We start from the raw sequence: 26,026 nt of genomic DNA on the forward strand, positions 1-26,026 counted from the left end.
TGCTAGTTTCTGGTGTACAGCAAAGTGATTTACTTATATATTTATGTATATGTATATACTTTTTCATATTATTTTCCATTATGCTTTATCATAGGATATCGATATAGTTCCCTGTGCTATAGGACCTTGTTGTTTATTTTATATATAGTAGTGTGTATCTGCTAATCCCAAACTCCTAAGTTATCCCTTCCCCACCCCCTTTCCCCTTTGATAACCATAAATTTGTTTTCTATATCTGTGAGTCTGTTTTGTTTCGTAAATAAGTTCATTTGCATCATATTTTGGATTCCACATATAAGTGCTAGCATATGGTATTTGGCTTTCTCTTTCTGACTTCACTCAGTATGACGATCTCCAGGTCCATCCATGTTGCTGCAGATGGCAATATTTCATTCTTTTTTATGGGCTGAGTAATATTCCATTATATATATATGTACCACATCTTTTTTATCCATTCATCTCTCGATGGACTTTTAGGTTGTTTGCATGTCTTGGCTATTGCAAATAGTAGCAATTATGTCATGTCTTCTGTGCTATGTACTCCATTTTCCAACTGTCTATTTAGACATTTTCTGCTGGATGTTTGATAGATAATTCAACATGGCTTCTTTGGTTCTCCATTTCAGTTAAAAGCATGACTAGCTTGTTATTAAAGCTAGGAACTGCAGAGTTGTCTCTAACAAGTTGGGATTTTGATTAATTCAGCAGATTTTTTTTATTACCTACCAACCTGTCAGGCTCTGTGCTGAGAGCTGGGGGTACAATGGTGAACAGAACAGAGCCAGGCCTGTTCTTGGTGGAGCTTATAGCCTAGCGGGTGAGGTGGATATTTCTCTAGGAATCCCACAAAAAATGTAATCATAAACTGAAAAGAGGCCATGTAGAGAAAGGACAAAGTGGTATAAGAATATTTAACAGAGGACCTGACCTAGTGGAGAGAAAGGGTAGCCAGGGAAGGCTCAAACATTACTTAAGCCACAGTATCACACACAGATGATTTGAGTGAAGGAGAACAGTGAGGAAAGAACACTCCCTGCAGAGGCGCTGTGGTGGGAGGGTCAAACAGTGTGTTCTAGCAGCTGAAGGAAGGCCAATATGATCAGAGCAGAGAATGGGGGAGAATGCTATAGACTAACTCTAGAGGAGTGGGGAGAGGCCGGGTCACTCAGGGCTTGGTAAGAAGAATTGTGACAAAATTTGTTTTTTAACTTAAGATCAGCTGGAAGCACTTAAGGGTTTTAAGCAGAGGAGGAAACATGATCAGATTTGCATTTTGAAAAGACAGCTCAGGCTGTGGTTTTGAAATGGGCAAGATTGGATATTTGAATACCGATTCACTTAAATCTTTTTGATTCTGCTACAGAAATCTTTCAGGTCTGGTCCTAGTCTTTATTTCCACTAATAACTTAGTCATCCCTCATTGTCTCCTGCATTTTTTTGTTTGTTTGTTTTGGCTGTGTTGGGTCTTCGTTGCTAAGCGCGGGCTTTCTCTAGTTGCAGCAAGCGGGGGCTACTCTTAAGTTGCGGTGCGTGGGCTTCTCATTGCAGTGGCTTCTCTTGTTGCGGAGCACGGGCTCTAGGCGTGTGGGCTTCAGTAGTTGTGGCTTGCGGGCTCAGTAGTTGTGGCACGCAGGCTCTAGAGCGCAGGCTCAGTAGTTGTGGTGCACGGGCTTAGTTGCTCCATGGCATGTGGGATCTTCCCAGACCAGGGCTCGAACCCATGTCCCCTGCATTGGCAGGCGGATTCTCAACTACTGCCGCACCAGGGAAACCCCTCTCCTGCATGTTTTAATAGCATTTTCTATCTCCCTTGCCACTAATATTTTCTGTACTCTTCTTGCTAGAGTTGAACGTCTGAAAAGCAGATTTGATCATGATATTTCTCTGCTTTAAAAGCCTTCAGTGGTTCCCTCATTCTGTAGTGGATGAATCCAAGTATCGTAATTATATCATTGGACTTTTCTAAAATCTCAATTCTCACAATCTAACCTCTGGGTATTCAAACCCAGGCTTGCTTGTGGACTCTTAGATAGATGCAGGGAGATGGTGTCAGGAAGTGTGTTTGCGAACACAAACCCAGTTTCACTGAACCTTGGGGTTTTGGAAACCTTGGGATAGTGAGTGGGATAGGGCTAGAAAGGTAGGTGCCTTTCTTGACTTTATTCAGTAGACATTGGGAAGTAATACAAAGTTTTTGAGCAGGAAGTGAGATGAGCAGGATTGCTTTGGAAGAACTAACCCAGCTGTTGTGTGTAACATGTGTTTGGAGAGAGGAGATAACTAGATAGCTATAGTGGGTGGTCTGAAACAAATTTCGATAGCAGGAATGAGGAAAAGTGGGAGAAGCATTGTAGGGTAGCATTAGTAAGGATGCTACTTAAAGAAGTAGCAATGTCAGGAGGTGACAGATGTTGACAGAAAGGTGATCTTTTTTGTTTTTGGACTTGGTGAGCTTGAACTTACAAGAATGTTTACTTTATTAACTTTAGCATCTTATTGCTGACTGTTGATTTGTTTTTTAGTACAAACATATCCTAAGTTTCAAGCACTGAGGGGAAGCAGAGGAGTCTATAAATCTGATCTGGTACCCCTACTTTTTATGGCAGTTCTTGCTCTCTATCTTGACCTCCTTGTGTTTGCCCATCAAATATTTAATCCAAACTGCTTTGCAGTTGTAGAAAATAAGATATTGATGTCTAGGAGCTTGTCACCTTAGGAAAGTATTCAGATACCTTTTTTACAAGGGCCCAATAGCATTTAGAGATAGTTATGTGTTATTAAATTGTAATAACCACAATTGTAATTGTAATTAAATTGTAATAAAGTTAAAGAGGGAATTCCCTCTTTAACTTAAAATTTTTTTTTTACTCATCTTTTTTTTTTTTTTTTGGCTGTGCTGGGTCTTAGTTGTGGCACGTGCGATCTTATTTGCAGTATGTGGAATCTTTAGTTGAGGCATGTGGGATCTTTTTAGTTGTGGCAGACTCTTAGTTGCAGCCTGTGGGATCTAGTTCCCTGACCAGGGATCAAACCCAGGCCCCCTGTGTTGGGAGCGTGGAGTCTTTTGTTTTTTTTTTCGGAACACGGGCCTCTCACTGTTGTGGCCTCTCCCATCGCGGAGCACAGGCTCCGGACGCCCAGGCTCAGCGGCCATGGCTCACGGGCCCAGCTGCTCCGCGGCACGTGGAACCTTCCCGGACCTGGGCACGAACCCGCGTCCCCTGCATCGGCAGGCGGGCTCTCAACCACTGCGCCACCAGGGAAGCCCGGGAGCGTGGAGTCTTAACTGCTGGACCACCAGGGAAGTCCCTGGTGGGATTTTAACTTAATTAAAATTTAAAATTTAATTAACTTTAAATTAATTAAAATTAATTACAATTTAAACATCAACCTCAGGGCTTCCCTGGTGGTGCAGTGGTTGAGAATCTGCCTGCTAATGCAGGGGACATGGGTTCAAGCCCTGGTCTGGGAAGATCCCACATGCCTCAGAGCAACTGGGCCCGTGAGGCACAACTACTGAGCCTGGGAATCTGGAGCCTGTGCTCCACAACAGGAGAGGCCGTGACAGTGAGGGGCCCACACACCGTGATGAAGAGTGGCCCCTGCTCGCTGCAACTAGAGAATGCCCTCGCACGGAAACGAAGACCCACAGGAACGAAGACCCAACACAGCCAAATAAATAAATAAATAAATAAATAAAATTTATAAACATCAGCCTCAGTGTGTTAGGCCAAATAATGGATTCCCCAATATGTCCATGTTCTAATCCCAGTAACCTATGAATATGTTGCTTTACATGGCAAAAGAAACTTTGGAAGGAATTCCTTGGAGGTCCAGTGGTTAGGACTCTGCTTCCACTGCATGGGGCCTGGGTTCAATCCCTGGTTGGGGACCTGGGATCCTGCAAGTCACATGATACGCCCCCCCCAAAAAAGAAACTTTGCAAATGTGATTAGGATTTTGAAATGGGGAGAGTATCCTGGATTATCCAGTTGGCCAGTATTATCATAAGTGTCCTTAAGAGGGAAGCAGGGGAGAAAGTGACAGGAAAGGCCATGTGATGACAGAAGCATGAGGAAGGTGGGGAGGGGAGCAAGTCTGACCATGGAAGCAGAGGTCAAGAGGTGAGGAGATGTCACACTGTTGGCTTTGAAGGTGGAAGAAGGAGCCACCAGTGAAGGAACATAGGCAGCTTCTAGAAGCTGAGAAGAGCAAAGAACAGTTTCTCCCCTACAGCCTCCAGAAGGAATGCAGCCCTCCTGAACCTTGATTTTTAGACTAGTGAGACTTCTGACCTCCAGAACTGTAAGGTAATAAATTTGTGTTAAGCCATGAATTTTGTGGTCATTTGGTAGAGCAGCAATAGGAAACTAACAGTCATTCACACTGTGCATATTTCATGTACTCAATAGCTACATGTGGCTAGTAGCTACCATACTGGACAGCTCAGATATAGAACATTTTTTATCATCATAGAAAGTTCTATTGGACAGAACTGGTCTAAAATAATAGTTCTCAGAGCGTGACCCCCAGCAGCATTACCTGCGAACTTTTTAGAAATTCAATTCTCAAGCCTCATCTCAGACCTACTGAATCAGAAACTTTGGAATGGGCCCATCACATCTTGTGTTTTAACTTCTCTATGTTTTTCTTTTTTTTTTTTTAATAGACTTCATTTTTTAGAGTATTTTTAAGTTCATAGCAAAACTGAGCAAAAATGCAGATTGTTTCCATATGCTTCCTGTGCCAACACACAACTTCCTCTATCAACATCTAACAACAGAGTGGTGCATTTGTTACAATTAGTGAACGTTATACGTCATTGATACACAATCTTTGGTACATTGATACCTGATTATCACCCAAAGTCCAAAATTTACATTTGATAAGCCTTAGTTTTTAACCACTATGCCAATCTCCTACCCTCATTGAAGGCCACTTTCCTGAGCGGGGATTCAACTGAGACTTTGAAGGGTATGTAGAATTTCCAAAGCAGGGGGTTGGAAGGACATTTTGGGCAGGAGAGTTGTATAGAGAAAGAAGTGGAGGGATTTTTCAGGGTACTTGGCAAGTTTGACTTGAGCAAGAGGCCCCAAGCTTTAGTTAGTCAGTTGAGTATCAACCTCATGAAGTTTGTCCTAAGCGATAATAGCCAAGAAATCATGGGTTTAGAATGCAAGTTTTATTTTTGAATCCCCATTGAAATAAATATGTTAATCTTTGTAAAATATTTGGTTATATGCCACTAAAATTATCCCTAGAGCCCCCAGTGATAGTCATGCCCCATTCTGGAAAACACTACCATAGAGAATTACTGGAGATCCCCTGGGGAGGTAGGATGAGGCCACACTGTTTGTTGAGCAAGGTCATCTGTGTCCCAAGTAAGCTGCTTGCTGCTGGTCATAATTCTCTAGCCCCAGACCTACCAGCATATTTGATCTTATCTTTCCTGGCTGGCAACACTTTGGTGGCTCCCTGTTCTCTTCTAGGGAGAAGAGTAAATGCCTTAACATAACCTGCAAGGTCCTTGGGGATACTGGGATAGGCCTACCATGGCCCCATCAGGCTGGTGAAGAGAGGGAGACAGGAGACAGGGAGGATCTCCTGGAAGAAGTGACAACTGAGCTGAAGTCTAACTGATTTAGGGGAGAGAACTAGGTGATGGTGGTGAAGAGCTCTTTTAGGTAAAAGGAACAGCATCTGCAAATTTCCTGAGGCAGGAAGGAATAATGTGCATGTGAGCACCTGAAAGAGGCACTAGAGGAAGAGTCAGGGAGAGGAGTTTGCAGGGGCCAGACCCTGCCTGCAGTCCCTGGAGGCATCACAAGCATTGTGATCTTAATGCTGTGCCTTAAGAAACTTCTCCAAGATTTTCTGATGCTTGTTAAAGTTTAAGGAAAACTTTAGAAGGCAGATGATTCCAGTAGAGATTAGTAAATGCAATAATGACATGTTCAGCATGTTGATAGAATAAGGGAGTGGGAGTTAACTATGCCTCTAAAAAGGTTTTTTTTTTTTTTTTTGGCTGCATTGGGTCTTCGTCTCTATGTGTGGGCTTTCTCTAGTTGTGGTGAGTGGGGGCTACTCTTAAGTTGCGGTGCGTGGGCTTCTCATTGCGGTGGCTTCTCTTGTTGCGGAGCACGGGCTCTAGGCGTGCAGGCTTCAGTAGTTGTGACTCGTGGGCTCAGTAATTGTGGCACGCAGGCTCTAGAGCGCAGGCTCAGTAGTTGTGGCGCACGGGCTTAGTTGCTCCGCGGCATGTGGGATCTTCCCAGACCAGGGCTCGAACCCATGTTCCCTGCATTGGCAGGCGGATTCTCAACCACTGTGCCACCAGGGAAGTGCCTAATTTATTTATTTTTTGTGTGGTAGCTGGGTTTGGGAAGGGGATGAGCAGTCCAGGTGAGGAAACAGAATGAGCAAGATGTTGTGGAATTGAAGTACATGGAATATATCAGGAACTGCAAGTACAGATATTTCTGCTCTAATGTTATATGTATTTTTGAAAAAGCTTTACTTCTGCAATATCGCCCACTAAGACAGGGTTTATGGGAAAAATAGGAGCAGAATCCTCAAAGCCTGTCTACTCATATTACTGGAGCAGCAACAGGAACAATATCAACTGTAATTAAAATATCAGCACAGTTAAAAGACATGTTAAATTCCTAGTTAATAAGTATCTCAGTAAATCTAGGTCTCTTCCTCAAGAAAAAATAAGGATGAAGATAGCTTGATGGAAGGAGGAATAAGGAAGGATTGGGGCAACAAGAAGAGGGACATAAACATCAGAGGTTGTGGGTACCGAGGCAGATGCAGGCTTCATGTGAAATCTTGTAACGGTGGACTGGATGTCTCTGGCTCATTGCCTTGTGTTTGGCTTTGTCCCCCATCCTCCCTCCCACAAAGATTGAGGGAAACCAAGCTTAAGCCCATGCAAGACAGAGCCTGCAGCTGTACTGAGACTAGAGGAAGAAAGGGGAGTGATGGGTATCTAGGGTAAGGGTGGCAGGTACAGGACTAGATTCCTTCTTGCTTGCTGTGTTTAGCTGCTGTTCATTAATGGTGCAAAGCTTTAACATCCTGGGAAAGAACCCCATCTGAACCAACATAATTTCTGGGTTATACTGACATCATTTCTCTATTTCTCAATAATGTATGTGCTAACTTGCATTACAGAAACATGCTGTGGTGGCTGTGGCTGGAGTGTGTGAGGGGAACAGTGAGAAATAGAAAAGCACTGATAGACATTTCTAGAAAGGCCTTGGGTTCTGCGCTAGGGAAGCTCAACTTGATAATTTTATCAAGTCCTTGTGACAGACCAGATGGTCTACAAGCATAAAATGCCTACTTCCTGACCCTTTAAGAAGAAAAGGTTTTCAGGGGACATCCCTGGAGGTCCAGTGGTTAGGACTCTGCACTTCCACTGTAGGGGGCAGGTCCAATCCCTGGTCGGGGAACTAGGATCCCGCATGCCTCATGGCATGGCCAGAATAAAAAAAAAAAAAAGAAGAAGAAAAGGTTTTCAAATCCCTGATTTAGATCTTTTGTTATTTTCTCCATAAAGATCTTATATTAGATTAATTCCTATGTACCTTATAGTTTTGTTGTTGTAAATAATATCTTCTTATCAGTTATGTTTAAAAACTTTGCTGTCATATAGGAAACCTGTTGCTTTTTGTGTATAATCTTACATTCAACGACTTTGAGAAACTCTTACCAGTTCTAATATTTGTAGATTTTCTGCATAGGTGATCATAGTGTGAATAATGGCAGCTTTGTTTCTTCCTTTCCAGTTCTGTCTCATTTTCATGTTTTACTCTTTTTGCTAATAGAAGCAAGCTTGACTTTGAAGGAGGTGCTTCTGTGGTTTTAACATCATTCATGATGATTAACCTGAGGGTTTTGTTTTTTTTAAAAATTATTTATTTATTTTTGGCTGCATTGGGTCATTGATGCGCGTGGGCTTTCTCTAGTTGCGGTGAGCAGGGGCTACTCTTCATTGCGGTGCATGGGGTTCTCATTGCGGTAGCTTCTCTTGTTCTGGAGCATGGGCTCTAGGCACGCGGGCTTCAGTAGTAGTGGCACACAGGCTCAGTAGTTGTGGCTCGTGGGCTCTAGAGCACAGGCTCAGTAGTTGTGGCGCATGGGCTTAGCTGCTCTGCGGCATGTAGTATCTTTCCAGACCAGGGCTCGAATCCACGTCCTCTGCATTGGCAGGTGGACTCTTAACCACTGCACCACCAGGGAAGTCCCAATGTGAGGGTTTTTTTTTTTTTTTTTAGTAGAAATATGTCTTCTATCAGTTTATGAAAGTTCCCATCTTTTTTTTCTTGGCTGCACTGCCCAGCATGTGGGATCTTAGTTCTCGAACCTGTGCCCCCTGCAGTAGAAGCATAGAGTTGGAGTCCTAACCACTGTACTGCAAAGGAATTTCTGAAAGGTCCCATCTTAAACTTTCATAAACTCCAACTTTGCTGAGAGTTAGTGTTGAACTTTATCATTTGCCCTTCCTATGCAGATGTTGAGATGATCATATTTTTTCTTTTCTAATCTAGCATGAAATATGCTCATTTTTAGTTAGTAGACTATTATTGGATCAGTTTTAGACTTATAGAAAAATTAAGTACAGAGAATACCCATATGTCACCCTACACCCCCCAGTTTTCGCTGCTATTAATATTTTATGATAGTTTCTTATAATTAATGAAAAAATTGATACATTATTATTAATTGAAGTCCATAGTTTATTCAGATTTCCTTTATTTTTACCCAATATCTATCCCTTTTTTTGTTTCAGGATTCCATATTACATTTAGTTGTCATGTCTTCTTGGGCTCCTCTTGACTGTGGCATTTTCTCTCATTCCTTGTTTTTGGTGTCCTTAGCAGTTTTGAGGATTACTAGACAGGTATATTGTAGGATGCTCCTCTAATTAGAATTTGATGTTTGTCTCATCATTAGACTGAGGTTATGGGTTTTGGGAAGATCAAAGATAAAGTGCCATTTTCATCATATCATGTCAAGAGTACTTATTATCAACATGATTTATGACTGTTGATGTTGGCTTGATCAAATGACTAAAGTAATGTTTGTCAGGTTTCTTCACCATAAAGTTAGCCCCCCACCCAATTCCATACTCAACTCTTTGGAAATAAGTCACAGTGCACAGCCCTCAGTTGAGGAGTGGGAAATAGGCCCTGCCTGCTTTAGAGTGGAGTATCAACATAATTTATTTGGAATTCTGCATGGAAGATTTGTTTCTTCTCCATTTACTAATTTACTTATATCAGTGTGGACCATGTATGTTCATTTGATGCTTTGGGTTATAATCCAGTACTACTTTAATTTGTTGCTCAAATTGTTCCAGCTTTGGCTATTGAGAGCTCTTTCAGTTGGTTCCAGCGTCTCTTTGTCACACCTCTGTTAGTTTTTTTTTTTTTTTTTTGACACTTCCTTACTTTCTTGCACTGTAAGATGCTCCATGTTCATCTTGTGCATTTTCTGCCCCTGTGTTAGAATCAGCCATTTCTTCAAGAAGCCCTGGTCCATCTTAATAGAGAATAGTATTAGAAGCCAAGGTACGGATACTAGTTGTGCTTATTGCTGCTTTGCTGGTGGAGCAAAGAAATAGTACATATGTGTCTACTAACTCATGTATATACATATACCTGTAAATATTTCTGTATATAATCATCTGTATCTATGTTAAGTTAAATGTGAGTTCTTACTGATGTCTTCAACTATAATCCATTACTACAGGGATCACTTTTAGTGTGTTCTCTTGCTTTTCTGTAACCTTCCACTTCAGTAGCAGGAAACCTGGCTCCCACCATCTACCACCCATCTATTTAAATTGTTCAATTCCAATATATACATATAACAGTATCAGAACTAACAACTCATACCCTGCTGGGAAGCAACTTTATCAACTAGAAGACAGTGCTTATATGAATTGAGTTTTTAATGCTATACTATCCTAGCATTTTGGGGGATAAATCTTACTTGTCCGTAGTGTATTTTTGTTTTTGTTTTTTGTTTAATGTCTTGCTGGCTGCAGCTGGCTAATTTTTTTTTAAAGGCTATTTCTATGTTTGTAAGAAAGATTGACTTATAGTTTTCCTGTCTTGTAATTTTCCTGTTTTGCCCTATCTTTGCCCAGTTTTAATGTCTAGACTATACTAACCTTATAAACTTATTTGTCTCTCAGCCTTCTTTTTTTCCTATCTGTTGTCTGGAATAGATTATGGTTTATCTATTCTTTGAAGGTATGATAGGATTCACCTATAAAACTGTCTGGGTTTAGTAGTTTCTTTATGAGTAGATTAATTACTGTATCAAATAATTTAATCCTCCTAGATGTGTACACATTTTCTGTGTCTTCTTCAGTCAGTTTTGGCAAGTTACATTTTTCTAAAAAACTATCCATTTCATTAAACTTTCAAATATATTTTGTTAATAACTTAATCTCCGCTATATGTGAAGCTGTCACTCCATTTTTATTCCTAATGTTTGTGCCTTCTTTCTTTTTCTTTATTAGTTTTGCCAGGCATATGCCTATTTGATTTGTCTTTTCAAAGAACCAGTGTTTATTTTTATTCATCTTTACAGTGTTTGTTTCTTTTTATTAATTTCTCTTTTTTATATGTTTCTTTCTTTCAGTTTACTTTGTTCTTTTTCTTGAGTTGGATGTTGACCTCAATATTTTGTATTCTTTTCCTATAAATTTATTTAATGCTATAACTTTTCCTCTAAAAGTACTATTTTGATTGAACCCCACAAATATTTTGTTCTGTGGTGTATTCATTGTTATGTAGTTCTATGTATTTCCCAGTTTCCATTAATCTTTGTTCTTTGACCTATGTTTGTAAATTTCCAAAGGAATTGGGAAATTTGAAAATGCACTGTTAATTTCAAATTTTATTGATAGCACTTTAATGAAATTTGTTGAAACTAACTCTATTATGATATATTGTCAGTTTTTATAAATATGCTTGAAAGTAATATAAGTTCTTTTACTGTAGGTAATAAATATATCAATAAAAATCATCAAATCAAACCTGTCAATTTTGTGTTCAGAGCTGTATCTTTAAATCTCTTTAACTGCTTTATTAGCAGAGAAGAGTGTGTTAAAACCTCTGTTGTGACTGCTTACCTGTATCAGACAAGGTCCAATCAGGAGACAAAAACCACATGGCAATTTGAAAAGAGAAAGCTTAGTATAAAGAATTACTAACAGAGGGTTGGAATGACTGGGAATTGGTTAGTAAAGAGTTAAAGATAAGCCTAAGGAATGTAGGAATAGCAGACATAAGGATCAGCCACGACCTTTAGGGCTGAGATAGATCATCCAAAGAAGAGCTGTCTCCCCCTCATTGGAAGAGTGTGGCCAGGGCTAACTGGATGGTGGAGAAGTTGCTAAGTGCCTTTCTAGTGACCTTCCTTTGAATCTGGCCAGGAGGTGCATGAGGAAGCTCCTGGATGCTGCTGGCTGTCAGGTGCTGTGGGATCCAAGAGTTGGAGAAGCTGCCCTCTCCATGAGACTAGCAGGAGAAAGCTGTGTCCTGCAGGAGCCCCTTGTAATAGCAGCCTTACGTATAGGAGGCAAGCATGCAGAAAAATTGTGCCCTTGCAGGAACCTAGTGCTGGAGAAGCTGCCTACTGCAGGAACTGAATGCTGGAGAAAGCTTGCCCTGTAGGAGCCTGACTAGCCAGGTATACTGAAACTAGGAGGAGAAACTGGCTTCCTTTCCAGTCTCCCTCCAGCTCTGTCTAGTGACAAGGCTGTATATAGTACCAGTTAGCAAAAGAAAAATATTTTCAAGGCCTACCTCCATTATCACACAGGGTAGATATGGAATAAAGAGACATCATAATTGCCACAGTTCCTTTAACTTTATGTATAGAACATAGTGAGAAACCACGTATATCTTTTGACAACTACTTTATGTTACTATGAATATATATTATTCTCAGAAACAATTTTGAAGATGTCATAATGCTACATCTGATGTGACTAAGAAATGGTCACTTTCTCTTAAATTTATAAGTTATATATATATATATATATATATATATATATATATATATATTTGGTGATAGGGGCCTAGAAATTAAGGTTTGGAGACAAAGATCCCGTGAACAATTGGAGAAAATTTAAGACAGATGAGGAACAAAAGGTCCAGGATTTTTGTTAGATCTCTTGTATTTCCCAGTTTTAATTTACCAAGACAAGTAGAATCTTTTTTTAGTAGTAAAAACTAAAACTGTGTAAAATGATATGCAATGAAAGCTTTGATCTATTTGATCTGTTTAACCAAATCATCTTTTTAAGCAAATCTTTAGATTAATTGATCTCCATTTTGTAAAAAACCGATTGACTGATGCTCCCCTCTCCATGTAACAGTTTACAGCTAGGAGTTGATAACTGTCAGGAAGCCTGTGAGTTTCTGCTCCAGCAGTTGAGTTTTGCTTTACCAAGAGTCATTTGTGTTATTTGCCAAATGTGATTATGCCATTTGTGCCTTTTGTAATTATTGCACAAGCTATATTATAACAGTTGATTAATCAACTCAGCTATTTGGAAAAAAATGGGGAATGTGGGGAATGAAGAAAAAAAGATATACATAAACCTTAATTTTATTTAAAGGAATAATGTATAAATTGTATTTGTTGTAGAACCAGGACCTTTTCTTCGAGTATACATCCAATGGTTAGAGTTCTGACTTCTTTCTTGCACACCCATAAGACGTTGCTTTTGATTTCCAGCACTTTCTTCATTAGAGTAAGAAATTCGATACTTCTGAGTCAGTCTGACTAGATTTTCTTTTCCAGTATTTTGGATTATCTCACCCTTACTTGATTTGACAGCAACTGTAAGTGTCTTGCTGCTCGCCTTTTAGTCTTTCCAGAACATTCAGCCTAGTTTTCACTGCAAAATAACTCCCTTTGGTAATGTAATCTTTCATCATACTATTACTTAGAAAAATAAGGAAATAAACATAATTGGGTTTGATAATAAATGCACCTGGTTGGTAAGTGAATATCTCGGTTGGTGGGAGCAGAAGTGTGCAGGCACAGGTAGCCTTAGTGACCCCAAGGAGCCACAGTGGCCATAGTTCTTTGACCATAGGCGGCAACATTCATGTATTTTACAGGTAGAATGGAGAATGTCAGATAAGTCAGATTTCTTTTTTTTTTCTTTTTTTTTTTTTTTTTTTACTGCTTTGGATACTTACGTTGCTTCTAGTCTTGCTGCTACAAACAGTGCTACATTGAATATTCTGGTATACACATTTTTGTAATCATGTGCTTGTATACCTGTAGAGCAGATTACTAGATATGAAATTGTTGGGTCAAAGAGAGTTTGCATTTAGAAACTTGATAGCTATTGCCATATTGCCTCCGTAGAGCTTGCACCAGTACACACTTGATGTATTAGAGTATATACATCACTCTTTTCCCACACCTTTACCAACCTAGTATAATATCGAACTCTTCGCTCTTTGCCCATCTTACTCCCTTATTGGTGAAAACACGTGTGTCTAGAGTCCCCAAGATCACCACCAGGTTTGATGATTTGCTAAGAGGACTCAAAGAACTCATCATATAGTTGTACTTTAATGATTGTTGGCTTATTTAAGTATACAAGTTAATTTATATTTTAGTCTACTTTATAAAATTAGCATCATTTACTTTGTGGCATGGGTTAACCATATCAGCAAGTTTAAGATTTCTGTTTTCTAGTTTTAGCTTTTGGAAAATGTTAGATATTAAAAAATAAAAATCACAATAGAGTGAACATTGTCAGTGTGTCCAAATTTGAAAGTTGTCTTTTAACTTAAAGCTAAGTTTAGTCTCTGAATTGTGAGGTTGATTTTAACAGTGGAGAATATTTATATTTAATACTTTAGATGGCGACTATCAAAAAGAAATAGGATCATGGCAGCAGATGATGACAATGGTGATGGAACAAGTTTATTTGATGTCTTTTCTGGTAAGAGCTCATTTTAATTGTCTTTCTAAGTTTACTTATTTAATTACAAAGTCATTTAGTTATTCCCATTGAAAACACTGTCATTATCAACTTTTTCTCCCCACACATAAATGAATTTAATACAATAAAAATGCTTGACAAATAGAAAGTGCTTAGTGAGAACTTTCTTATTATTGTATGCTTTCAGGCCTCTTAAATATAATGAAATTAACAGCTTTGCCAGTGTAAGCAGTAATGATTTTTATTGTTACATCAAAAAATGTAAGGGGAATTCCCTGGTGGTCCAGTGGTTAGGACTCGATGCTTTCACTCTTTCATTGCCTAGGCCCGGGTTTGATCCCTGATTGGAGAACTAAGATCCTACAAGCTGTGAGCTGGGGGTGGGGGGGAATATATAAATATATATATTTAAATAAATATATATTTATATACATATATATATACAATATATACATATATATAATATGTATATATGAATGATAGGTATTTGTGACTCTTGAAGTTAATACTTCCAGTAAATGCAGTGGAACTTGTTTACTGTTCAGGGAAAAATTGACAGTCACAAATAGATGATAAGTTTGAAAGAGCAAAGACCTGGTAGTAAAATAAGCTCATAAAATGGAAATATTTTTAATAATATACAGAATTTAAACTTCCAAATCCTGACATAACATTTATCTAGTTCTTTTGTCTTAATTATAATTATGCTATGACAATCATTAAATTTTTTGAGAATACAGTTGTATATTTATTAATCAGAATTATGCTTACTATGGTATAGAATGAAAAGGGCAGTTGTAAAACACATCTAGTAGAATTCCATTTTTGCTTAAAATATATGGGATTTTTGTTTTGTTTGTTTTTTAATAAATTTATTTTTAGCTGCATTGGGTCTTTGTTGCTGTGTGTGGGCTTTTCTCTAGTTGCGGGAGAGTGGGGTCTACTCTTTGTTGCGGTGCGTGGGCTTCTCATTGCGGTGGCTTCTCTTGTTGTGGAACACTGGCTCTAGGCGCACGGGCTTCTGTAGTTGTGGTGCGCGGGCTCTAGAGTGCAGGCTCAGTAGTTGTGGCACATGGGCTTAGTTGCTCCGTGGCATGTGGGATCTTCCTGGACCAGGGCTCGAACCTGTGTTCCTTGCATTGGCAGGTGGATTCTCAACCACTGCGCCTCCAGGCAAGACCAGAATATATGTTTTAAAATATTAATATCCATAGACATGGAAGGATTCTCATGAAATATGGCCATCATAACCACTCTGGGTAGCGTTATTTTTTTTTGATGTTATTTAATTATTTTTTTGCTGATATGGTTTCAAATTGTTATGCTGCTATGTATTTTTCTTATGATATTTTTTCTTTGAAAAATTCTAAACCAACAAAAAAATGGGAAGAATAATATAATGACCACCTTTACTTTTCACCTAGATTCACAAATGGTTAACTTTTTTAAAAAAATAAATTTATTTATTTTATTTTTGGCTGCGTTGGGTCTTCGTTGCTGTGCGCAGACTTTCTCTAGTTGCGGCAAGTGGGGGCTACTCTTCGTGGCGGTGCGCGGGCTTCTCATTGTGGAGCACGGGCTCTAGGCCTGTGGGCTTCAGTAGTTGTGGCGCTCGGGCTCAGTATCTGTGGCGCACAGGCTTAGCTGCTCCGCAGCATGTGGGATCTTTCCATACCAGGGCTTGAACCCTTGTCCCCTGCATTGGCAGGCGGATTCTTAACCACTGTGCCCTCAGGGAAGTCCCACAAATGGTCAACTGTTATCACACCTGTAACTCTTGTTTTGAAGGACAAAACTATATTGTTAATCTCATTTGCTGGAAATAACTGTTTTCATTTCTACATATTGCTCTCTCTAAAGTTCCTGTCCACATGCATACATATTTTTGATAGTCATACACACAGTGGACATTTTACTTTTTACCAGTTAACATGATTTCACAAAAATTTTTATTCCTGTAACATTTTCATACTTGTCTTTTATTATATTTGTAATTTCAAACGTACAGAAAAGTTACAAGAATAAGAACATGCAAAGAATCCTTTACCTGGTTTCCTGCAAACAACACTGTTAATATTTTATGCCAGTGGCTTTAACAATGCGCACATACTTTTTTCTTTAAACACACACACACACACACACACACACACACAATTTTTTCCTAACCCATTTGATACTAAGTTGTATGCATTATGGTCCTTTACCTCCAAATACTTCAGTGGGTATGTCACAAGAAAAAGTTGGTTTTCTTGCATAAGAAAAGCATAATTATCAATTTCAGTAAATTTAACACTAATACTGTAATTTTAGTTAATCTTCCATCTTTATACCAATTTTACCAGTTAACCCAATAATGTCCTTTATTATTGTGATTGGATTTAGATCTATCATTTTATTTTATTTTTACAAATTAATTAATTAATTAATTTTTGGTTGTGTTCAGTCTTTGTTGCTGCATGTGGGCTTTCTCTAGTTGAGGCGAGGGGGGGCTACTCTTCATTGCAGTGCTCAAGCTTCCCATTGCGGTGGCTTCTCTTGTTGCAGAGCGCGGGCTCTAGGCGTGTGGGCTTCAGCAGTTGTGGTACGCGGGCTCAGTAGTTGTGGCACGCGGGCTCAGTAGTTGTGGCTTGTAGGCTCTAGAGCGCAGGCTCAGTAGTTGTGGGTCATGGGCTTAATTGCTCCGCGGCATGTGGGGTCTTCCCAGACCAGGGCTTGAACCCATGTCCCCTGCATGGGCAGGAGGATTCTTAACTACTGCGCCACCAGGGAAGTCCCTCTATCATTTTAAAATTTTAATTTGTCTCATCAGTCTTTGTTCTCTCTGATTTTCTTGCCTTCTTTCAAATATTATTTGAATATATTTAAGAATTCCATTCTAATTTATATATTAGCTTTTTGGCTACACCTCTGCATTATTTTTTACAATTGGTTTCTGAAGGGATTGCAATATACATCTTTAACATTTTGCAGTCTACTTATTTAAATGTAAGAATCTTTTTATGTAAGTTGTATGATCTTGTACATATTGTTGCATTTAACCTCCATCCATCCCTTTATGTTAAAGATGTCGCGAACCCCTTGATACAGTGCTGTAATTTTAAACTGTTGTATGTATCTTAAAGAAATTAAGAGGCATTAAAAGCAATTAAGATGAAATATTAGTCTTTTATATTTACTCAGTTATTTACCATTTTTGTCCTTCTAGGATCTAGTATCATTTTCCTCCCCATTGTCTCTTTTCTAATGGGACTCCAGATATATAGTATGTGAGAACTTTTGATATACTATAAGTTAGTAAGATTGTTCTCTCTCTCTTTTTTAAAATCTTTTTCTCTCTGTTTTTCCATTTGAATAATTTATTGATCTATCTTCAAGGTTACCAGCTCTTATGTTGAATTTGTTACGTTAGATATTGTACTTTCAGTTTTAGAATTTTCATTTGGTTCTTGTAGTTGTTTTTATTTCTCTACCAAGATTTCCAATGAGTAATTTTGCATTGCATTCTGGACATTGTAAATGTTGTATTATAGAGACATTGGATTCTGTTATATTCCTCTGAAAAGTGCTGGTGTTTTTAATTTTAGCAGGTATTTATCTTGACTGAACTTAATCTTCTGTCTTCCCTGTGGTGAACAGCAGCTGAAATCTCTGTTCAGCTTTCTTTAGCTTTAGCTGGACTTTTGGGAGTTCTAACCTTTACCTGTGTAATTTGAGTGTCATTCAGATTTGGGTACAATTTGAGGAGTCCTCTCTGTGGCACTCTGGATTTCCTCTTTCTAGTTGCTGTTATCACCCCCAAAGTTTTTTCTCTGTTTCTTTAAGCTATCAGGACTAGAAGTTTCCATCTGAGTTTTCACTGCCAAGTGTGGCTCCAGCTAGAGCCTATCATTCCACAAAAACTTGTAATAAAAGGGGCATAGGGAATTCATGCAGTGCTGTTTTCTTCTTTCAGGTGTCATCTCCTCTCCAGTTTTTGCCTACTTTAGATTGCTCTTTAGTTCTTCAGATTGCTTTTTTTTTCTTTTTTAAATTTAGGTACAATTTATATATAACATTATAGTAGTTTCAGATGTACAATGTAATAATTCCATGTTTATATATATTGTGAAATCACCACAGTAAGTCTAGTGGTAGAGTGTTGACTGCAGATAGCTTTTAATATTTTGTTTAGAGTTTATAGTTTTTGCAGGAAGATTGTTCTCATAGAAACTATTCTGCTGTTATTAGAGTTGTAACCTTCTTATTAGTGTGGGGTTTTTTTCTTCTTTCTTTTTTTATATTTGAATTTTATTTTATTTTATTTTTTTATACAGCAGAATCTTATTAGTTATCAATTTTATACATACTGGTGTATATATGTTAATCCCGATCTCCCTCTCACTGTTGTGGCCTTTCCCGTTGCGGAGCACAGGCTCCGGACGCGCAGGCTCAGCGGCCGTGGCTCACGGGCCCAGCCGCTCAGCGGCATGTGGGATCTTCCCGGACCGGGGCACGAACCCCGCGTCCCCTGCATCGGCAGGCGGACTCTCAACCACTACACCACCAGGGAAGCCCCTACTAGCTTGTTTTTGAAAGAGAGGTTTTTAAGTCTAAACCTGTGTACTAAGATGTGTGTTTATAAGGATGTACAAAAGCTTCTAAACCATTTTCTTTTTTGACACTGGACTAATAAAGTCTTTCTTTTTGTGGTCCTTCAGAGTCAGAATAGAAAAACTCCACGAAGTGCATAGAGTCAGTTTTAACTAGTCTTTGATTTTTTTTTTGCAGCTTCTCCTCTTAAAAATAATGATGAAGGTTCTTTGGACATATATGCTGGGTTGGACAGTGCTGTTTCTGGTATGTAAATTCTATAATAAAATACTTTCATTTTGTTTGGTCAGTCTGTTGGAAGTGTTTATTTTATTGTTACCAATTCCTGGAGTAACTCATAGCTCCTCAACAATCTGCCTTTTCTTTGAAATCATTATACTCAGGTAATTATTTGTTGACAAATTTGTTTTAGGTAAATTGGTTCCCAATTCTAATCTGTGAAATCAGTATAGATTTGGATGAAATGCAAGAGATGGAGAACTGTAGAGCCCTTTGGGTAGAGGTAGACAGTATGTCAAAAAACTTAACACATGTGTTTTTCTTTTTTCCCCAGCTTTATTGAGCTATAATTGACATATAACATTAAGTAAGTTTAAGATGTACAGTATATTGATTTTATACACTTAAATATTGCAAAATGATTACCACCATAGCATTAGCTAATACCTGCATAGCATCACATGATTACTATCTCTTTAAAATCTAGTCTCTTAGCAACTTTTGATCATATAATATAGTCTTATTAACTGTAATCACTATGCTGTACATTAGATCCCCAGAATTTACTTGTCTTATAGCTGGAAGTTTGTACTCTTTGATCAATATCTCCTCTTTTCCCCCACCCCCAGCCCTTGGTAACTATCATTTAGTGTCTATTTCTATGCATTTGGATTTTTTAGATTCCACATGTGATATTGTATAGTATTTGTCTTTCTCTCTCTGACTTATTTCACTTAGCATATTGCCCTCAAGTTTCATCCATGCTGTCGCAAATGGCAGGGTGTCCTTTTTCATGGCTGAATAATAGTCTATTATATATTTGATATGCACATATATTTACACACACACATGTATACATACATATATGCACCCACATATACCACACCTTTATTCCTTTATCTGTTGGTGGACACCTAGGTTGTTTCCATATCTTAGCTATTGTGAATAATACTGCAGTGAACAGAGGAGTGCAAATATCTGAGATTCAGTTTTTATTTCCTTTGAATATATACCCAGAACTGGGGTTGCTGGATCATATGATAGTTCTATTTTTAATTTTTTGAAGAACTTCTATACTGTTTTTTTTTTCTATACTTTTTTTTTTTGCATCTTTATTGGAGTATAACTGTTTTACAATGGTGTGTTAGTTTCTGCTTTACAACAAAGTGAATCAGTTATACATATACATATGTTCCCATATCTCTTCACTCTTGTGTCTCCCTCCCTCCCACCCTCACTATCCCACCCCTCTAGGTGGTCACAAAGCACCGAGCTGATGTCCCTGCGCTATGTGGCTGCTTCCCACTAGCTATCTATTTTACATTTGGTAGTGTATATATGTCCATGCCACTCTCTCACTTCGTCACAGCTTACCCTTCCCCCTCCCCATATCCTCAAATCCATACTCTAGTAGGTCTATGTTTTATTCCCATCCTACCCCTAGTCTCTTCATGACATTTTTTTTTCTTAGATTCTATATATATGTGTCAGCATACGGTATTTGTTTTTCTCCTTCTGACTTACTTCACTCTGTATGACAGACTCCAGGTCTATCCACCTCATTATAAATAACTCAGTTTCATTTCTTTTTATGGCTGAGTAATATTCCATTGTATATATGTGCCACATCTTCTTTATCCATTCATCTGTTGATGGACACTTAGGTTGCTTCCACGTCCTGGCTATTGTAAATAGAGCTGCAATGAACATTGTGGTACATGACTCTTTTTGAATTATGGTTTTCTCAGGGTATATGCCCAGTAGTGGGATTGTGGGGTCATATGGTAGTTTGTACTGTTTTTGATGGTGGCTGTACCAATTTAGATTCCCACCAACAGTGTACAAGGGTTCCCTTTTTTTCCACATCTTCACTAATACTTATCTGTTGTATTTTTGATGATAGCCATTCTGATAAGTGTGAGATGATACCTCACTGTGGTTTTGATTTGCATTTCCCTGATGCTTTGTGATGTTAAGTACCATTTCATGTTCCTGTTGGCCATTTATGTCTTCTTTGGAAAAATGTCTATTCAGTTCCTCTGCCCATTTTTTAGTTTTTTGTGTTGAGTTGTGTGAATTCTTTATATATTTTGGATATTAACTTCTAACCAGATATAGATGAATATAAAAATTGCAAGCATTTTCTCCCATTCCGTAAGTTGTCTTTTTATTTTGTTAATGATTTCCTTTGCTGTGCAGAAAGAAGCCTTTTAATTTGATGTAGTCCCACTTGCTTATTTTTGCTTTTGCCTTTGCTTTTGGTGTCAAATTCAGAAAATTATTGCCAAGACCGATATCCAGAAGCCTACCCCCTATATATTTTTTTTTCCTGGGCATTTTATGGTTTTAGGTTTTTTTAAAAAAATTTTTATTGAAATATAGTTGATTTATAATGTCGTGTTAGTCTCAAGTGTACAGTAAAGTGGTTCAGTTATACATGTATATATATTCTTTTTTTATATTATTTATTTATTTTGGTCACACCACGCTGCTTGCGGGATCTTAGTTCCATGACCAGGGATTCAACCCATGCCTCCTGCAGTGGAAGTGCAAAGTTCTAACCACTGGACCGCCAGGGCATTCCCAACATTCTTTACCATTATAGGTTATTACAAGATGTTAAGTATGGTTGCAGGTTTTAAATTCACATCTTTAATTCATTTCGAGTTGATTCTTGTGTGTGCTGTAAGATAAGGGTCCAGTTTCATTCTTTTGCTCGTGGCTGTCCAGTTTTCCCAACATCATTTATTGAAGAGACTACCCTTTCCCCATTGTATATTCTTGGCTCCTTTGTCATAAATTATGACCATATATACCTGGGTTTATTTCTGGGCTTTCTCTTCTGTTCCGTTGATCTATATGTCTGTTTTTATGCCAATAAAATATACTTTTGATTACTATAGTGTTATAGTTTGAAATCAGGAAGTGTCATGCCTCCAGCTTTGATCTTCTTTCTCAAGGTTGCTATGCTCATTCACAGTCTTGTGGTTCCATACACATTTTAGGACTGTTTTTCCTATTTCTGTGAAAAATGCCATTGGAGGGCTTCCCTGGTGGCGCAGTGGTTGGGAGTCCGTCTGCTGATGCAGGGGATGTGGGTTCATGCCCCGGTGCGGGAGGATCCCACATGCCGCAGAGTGGCTGGGCCCGTGAGCCGTGGCTGCTGGGCCTGCGCGTCTGGAGCCTGTGCTCCGCAGCAGGAGAGGCCACAGCAGTGAGAGGCCCACATACCGCAAAAAAAAAAAAAAAGAAAAGAAAAGAAAAATGCCATTGGCGATTTGACAGGGATTTCATTGAATCTGGAAATACATATTTTTTTTTTTTTTTTGGTGGTACGCTGGCTTCTCACTGTTGTGGCCTCTCCTGTTGCGGAGCACAGGCTCCGGACGCACAGGCTCAGCGGCCATGGCTCACGGGCCCAGCCGCTCTGCGGCATGTGGGATCCTCCCAGACCGGGGCACGAACCCGTGTCCCCTGCATCCGCAGGCGGATTCGCAACCACTGCGCCACCAGGGAAGCCCTGGAAATACATATTTTAATGTAAGGTTTTTTTTTGTTTGTTTGTTTTAGACAGTGCTACCAAATCCTCTGTACCATCCAGAAATTGTTTGGATTTATATGAAGAAATCCTGACTGAAGAAGGAACTGCAAAGGAGGCAACATATAATGATGTATGGATTACCAGAATTTTGAAGGACAGTTACTTTGCTCTTTTGTGGCTCCTGAAATGCACACATCAGCTTACTATTGAATAGACATTCTGTGTTTGGGAAGCAGCTCATAGACTAAAAGAATATTTAAGTCAGTTTCTGCCTTCAGATCTGCTTTTTAAAACAATGTTTTCTGGATGCTTGCCTAAATTTAGTTATAATTTTGCTTGATTGAATTTAAGTGTCTGACTATATAAAATCTCAACAGGCAATCAGTGTGGTAAAATATTTTATTTTTTCATGATTTATACAAAGTTATAATTTGTCCCAAGACTTCATGCAGACAAATTTCTTTCTACCTGATTTGAATTTTAAACTTTGGAGATTGAATGTGAAACTAAAGAAAATACATTATCGGTAGGCACAACTTTAAAAACCAGTAATCTAACTAAATATCTGTTAGTAGAAATAGACCTCATATACCCTTATTTGTGGGTTGATTTGCAAAGTTTTAAATATTTTGAAATGTTATTTAAGCTAAGAAAATAATTTCGAATGATGCTTGATCTTTTTATATCTTACAGTTGCAGGTAGAATATGGAAAATGTCAGCTGCAAATGAAAGAGCTGATGAAAAAGTTTAAGGAAATACAGACACAGGTAGAATTATAATGAGTATTTTATTTTTGCTTGTTAGCTTTTTAAAAATAAATTTAATTTATTTTTGGCTGTGTTGGGTCTTCGTTGCTGCGTGGGCTTTCTCTAGTTGAGATGAGCAGGGGCTACTCTTTGTCGCGGTGCGCGGGCTTCTCATTGCGGCAGCGTCTCGTGTTGCGGAGCACGGGCTGTAGGCATGCAGGCTCAGTAGTTGTGGTGCACGGGCTTAGTTGCTCCATGGCATGTGGGATCTTTCCGGACCAGGGCTCGAACCCGTGTTCCCTGCATTCGCAGGCGGATTCTTAACCACTGTGCCACCAGGGAAGTCCCCGCCTTATCAGCTTTTAAAACCAAAATTTAATACAATTTTTTGTTAAAATTAAAATGCTAAAGTGTTGGCAGGTTGTAAGGAAACTTTTTAAAAAAATATTAAATTAAAGAGCAAATCTCGGGGCTTCCCCGGTGGCGCAGTGGTTGACAGTCCTCCTGCCGATGTAGGGGACATGGGTTCATGCCCTGGTCCGGGAAGATCCCACATGCCGCGGAGCGGCTGGGCCCGTGAGCCACGGCCGCTGAACCTGCGCGTCCGGAGCCTGTGCTCCGCAACGGGAGAGCCCACAACAGTGAGAGGCCCGCGTAACGCAAAAAAAAAAAAGAGCAAATCTGGGAAAACATGCATTATTTCCATTGTCAATGAAACTGATAAAGGAAAACTACTTGATTTGTTAAATGATATTGACAGATGATCTGCTAGGCTAATTAACAGTTAAATAATAGAGAATTCTTAGAGATTGTATCAGGTGGTTTAAAAGAGAATGGTTTGAGGAGTGAAGCTTTAGAATGGCTGATGGGGAAAAATGGTGTTGCCTTAACGATTTTTGCCAGAGAGACATTTTTTGTGATCATGCTGCAGAGTCAGGAATGTCCTGTCTTGTTCTGATTTTTATTTTTTGGTAGAGTTGTTTCTCTTCCTTCACCCTCTCTCCCAGAGAGCCAGTCAATCCTCAATTCAATCTTTGTTCACCTGAGAATTAGTACATTGTTGCAAGTTAAACCTCCTGTTGTTAAATATAATAAAAATTTTATCATCTTCAAAATAATGACCCATTTTCAAAATAATGACTTTTTTTCTTGTTGTTTATTGGTTTTTCATTTTGTTCCCTCTTTTCAGTAGTTTCACTTTAAATAGCTTTTCTTTGACGCCAGTTTTCTTCTTTGAATCTCAGCTTCCCCATTTGTATAATGAGCATCACTGTACTCCTAAGACTATTTTGAGAATTGCATAAGATAAAATATGTGATGTGTGGCATGTAGTTAGCATTCAGTAATCAATAACTATTATAAATAGTTTAATAATCCTGTCGATATATACTTTATTAAATGTATTTTATGATGTTTAGAATTTCAGCTTAAAAAATGAAAACCAATCTCTTAAGAAAAATATCTCAGCACTTATCAAAACTGCCAGAGTGGAAATAAACCGCAAAGATGAAGAAATAAATAATCTTCACCAAAGGTATGATTGAGGGATATGGATCTGTTTGTAAATTACATGGGTATTGATAGGTGGAATATTTTTAACTTTGGAAAGCTAATGAAAGTCATGCATTTTATTAAATATTTAAGGTTTTACTGAAAGTAAGTGACTAATATTCTAATGGTGTATTACCATAATGATATCTATATGATTATTAATAGAATATTGCCACGTACCTCTCTGAATATATTCAGTTTTGTATTATACTGGGATCTTGCTCTGGATATCTTTTGGTCCTGAAAAGATGGTGGTGTATGTCATGGGTTCTTCTAGGCACCCATCAAATTACTAAAATATCAGGAGGATGCCTGTGTCATATACTGTTAACAGAAAACCCTTAAAAATATATATATATTATAAATATATAAATATATAATATTTATGTATAATATATATACAATATATGTGTATTGTATATATATTATATATTATAAATATATTTTAAAAAACCATTTACTTATTTATTTATTTTGGCTGCACCGGGTCTTAGTTGCGGCACATGGGATCTTTTTAGTTGCGGCATGTGGACTTCTTAGTTGTGGCATGTGGGCTTCTTAGTTGAGGCATGTGGACTCTTAGTTGTGGCATGCATGTGGGATATAGTTCCCTGACCAGGGATCGAACCTGGGCTCCCTGCATTGGGAGGGTGGAGTCTTAGCCACTGGGCCACCAGTGAAGTCCCTCAATTATATGTTCTTTTCCCTCTTAAATGGTTTTTCTACTTAATTTCTCTCCCTCTTTTGGTTAGGGGCCGTATTTGGCTCCAGAGAATTTCATATCTCTCCTCCCCTTGATAGTCAAACCTCCAAAACAGTTATCTAAACGTGCTGTCTCCATTTCTCCACTTTCCATTTCTACACACTCTTGAACCCATTCTCTTCTGACCTCTTCCTCCAAAACAGCTGTGACTACCACTAAATTCATCAAGTAGTTTGACTTCTCATTTTAACTTGTCTTTATACACTATTTGACATAGTTGACCCTCTTTTCTTCTATTTTTAGAAGATGTTGGGGGTAGGAGTTAATTAATTAATTAATTTTTGCTGTATTGGGTCTTCGTTTCTGTGCAAGGCCTTTCTCTAGTTGCGGCGAGCGGGGGCCACTCTTCATCACAGTGCACAGGCCTCTCACTGTCGCGGCCTCTCTTGTTGCAGAGCACAGGCTCCTGACGCGCAGGCTCAGTAGTTGTGGCACAGGGTCCTAGTTGCTCTGCGGCATGTGGGATCTTCCCAGACCAGGGCTCGAACCCATATCCCCTGCATTAGCAGGCAGACTCTCAACCACTGCGCCACCAGGGAAGCCTGACCCTCTTTTCTTGAAATAGTTTCTCCCTTGGGGTTTCATGATTCTTAGTTTTCTTCCTAACTTGAGACTTATCTTT

At 38.7% G+C, this 26,026-nt stretch overlaps 1 protein-coding gene across 3 annotated transcripts in view; it reads left to right on the forward strand.

Moving 5' to 3' along the window:
* CASP8AP2 (caspase 8 associated protein 2) overlaps nt 1-26,026 on the forward strand; it is a 42,543-nt gene that overhangs the window by 1,752 nt on the left and 14,765 nt on the right. For all 3 annotated transcript variants that reach the window (XM_067011480.1, XM_067011479.1, XM_067011478.1), the window contains exons 2-6: nt 13,911-13,993; nt 18,761-18,829; nt 22,373-22,473; nt 23,037-23,111; nt 24,509-24,624. In XM_067011480.1, the coding sequence (XP_066867581.1) occupies nt 13,939-13,993; nt 18,761-18,829; nt 22,373-22,473; nt 23,037-23,111; nt 24,509-24,624 (416 nt within the window). In that variant the 5' untranslated portion in view covers nt 13,911-13,938. The remainder of the gene's footprint in view (nt 1-13,910; nt 13,994-18,760; nt 18,830-22,372; nt 22,474-23,036; nt 23,112-24,508; nt 24,625-26,026) is intronic.

Source organism: Kogia breviceps, chromosome 13 (genome assembly GCF_026419965.1).
Source record: "Kogia breviceps isolate mKogBre1 chromosome 13, mKogBre1 haplotype 1, whole genome shotgun sequence".
NCBI classification, from domain to species: domain Eukaryota; kingdom Metazoa; phylum Chordata; class Mammalia; order Artiodactyla; family Physeteridae; genus Kogia; species Kogia breviceps.